General features: G+C 70.0%; 1 protein-coding gene across 1 annotated transcript in view; it reads right to left on the bottom strand.

Moving 5' to 3' along the window:
- TSR1 (TSR1, 20S rRNA accumulation, homolog (S. cerevisiae)) overlaps nucleotides 1-205 on the bottom strand; it is a gene marked incomplete at both ends in the record, with an annotated part of 2,824 nt that extends 2,619 nt beyond the window's left edge. The window contains one exon of the mRNA XM_009864271.1: nucleotides 10-205. Within this exon, the coding sequence (XP_009862573.1) occupies nucleotides 10-205 (196 nt within the window). The remainder of the gene's footprint in view (nucleotides 1-9) is intronic.
- Between the last annotated feature and the right edge of the window lie 5 nt (nucleotides 206-210).

Below are 210 nucleotides of genomic sequence, written 5' to 3'. Positions count from 1 at the left end.
GAGCCCAACCCCCCCCCACCACCTGCATCCCCCCCCCCGCCTGTGCTGTCACGAAGCGCCAGCGCTGCTTGAGTCGGGGGCAGAGGAGCGCAAAGTCAGCATCTCTCCCCTCAGCCCCGCGGACAACCGTCGAGTCCTGGCTCTGCAGCAAGCGGAGGGTGTCGTGGGCTGCAGCCCGGCCGTGCAGCGGCACCAGAACCACAAGGTGCG

Source organism: Apaloderma vittatum, unplaced genomic scaffold (genome assembly GCF_000703405.1).
Source record: "Apaloderma vittatum isolate BGI_N311 unplaced genomic scaffold, ASM70340v1 scaffold34062, whole genome shotgun sequence".
Lineage (NCBI taxonomy): Eukaryota > Metazoa > Chordata > Aves > Trogoniformes > Trogonidae > Apaloderma > Apaloderma vittatum.
This window is presented reverse-complemented; position numbering and strand designations above follow the sequence as displayed.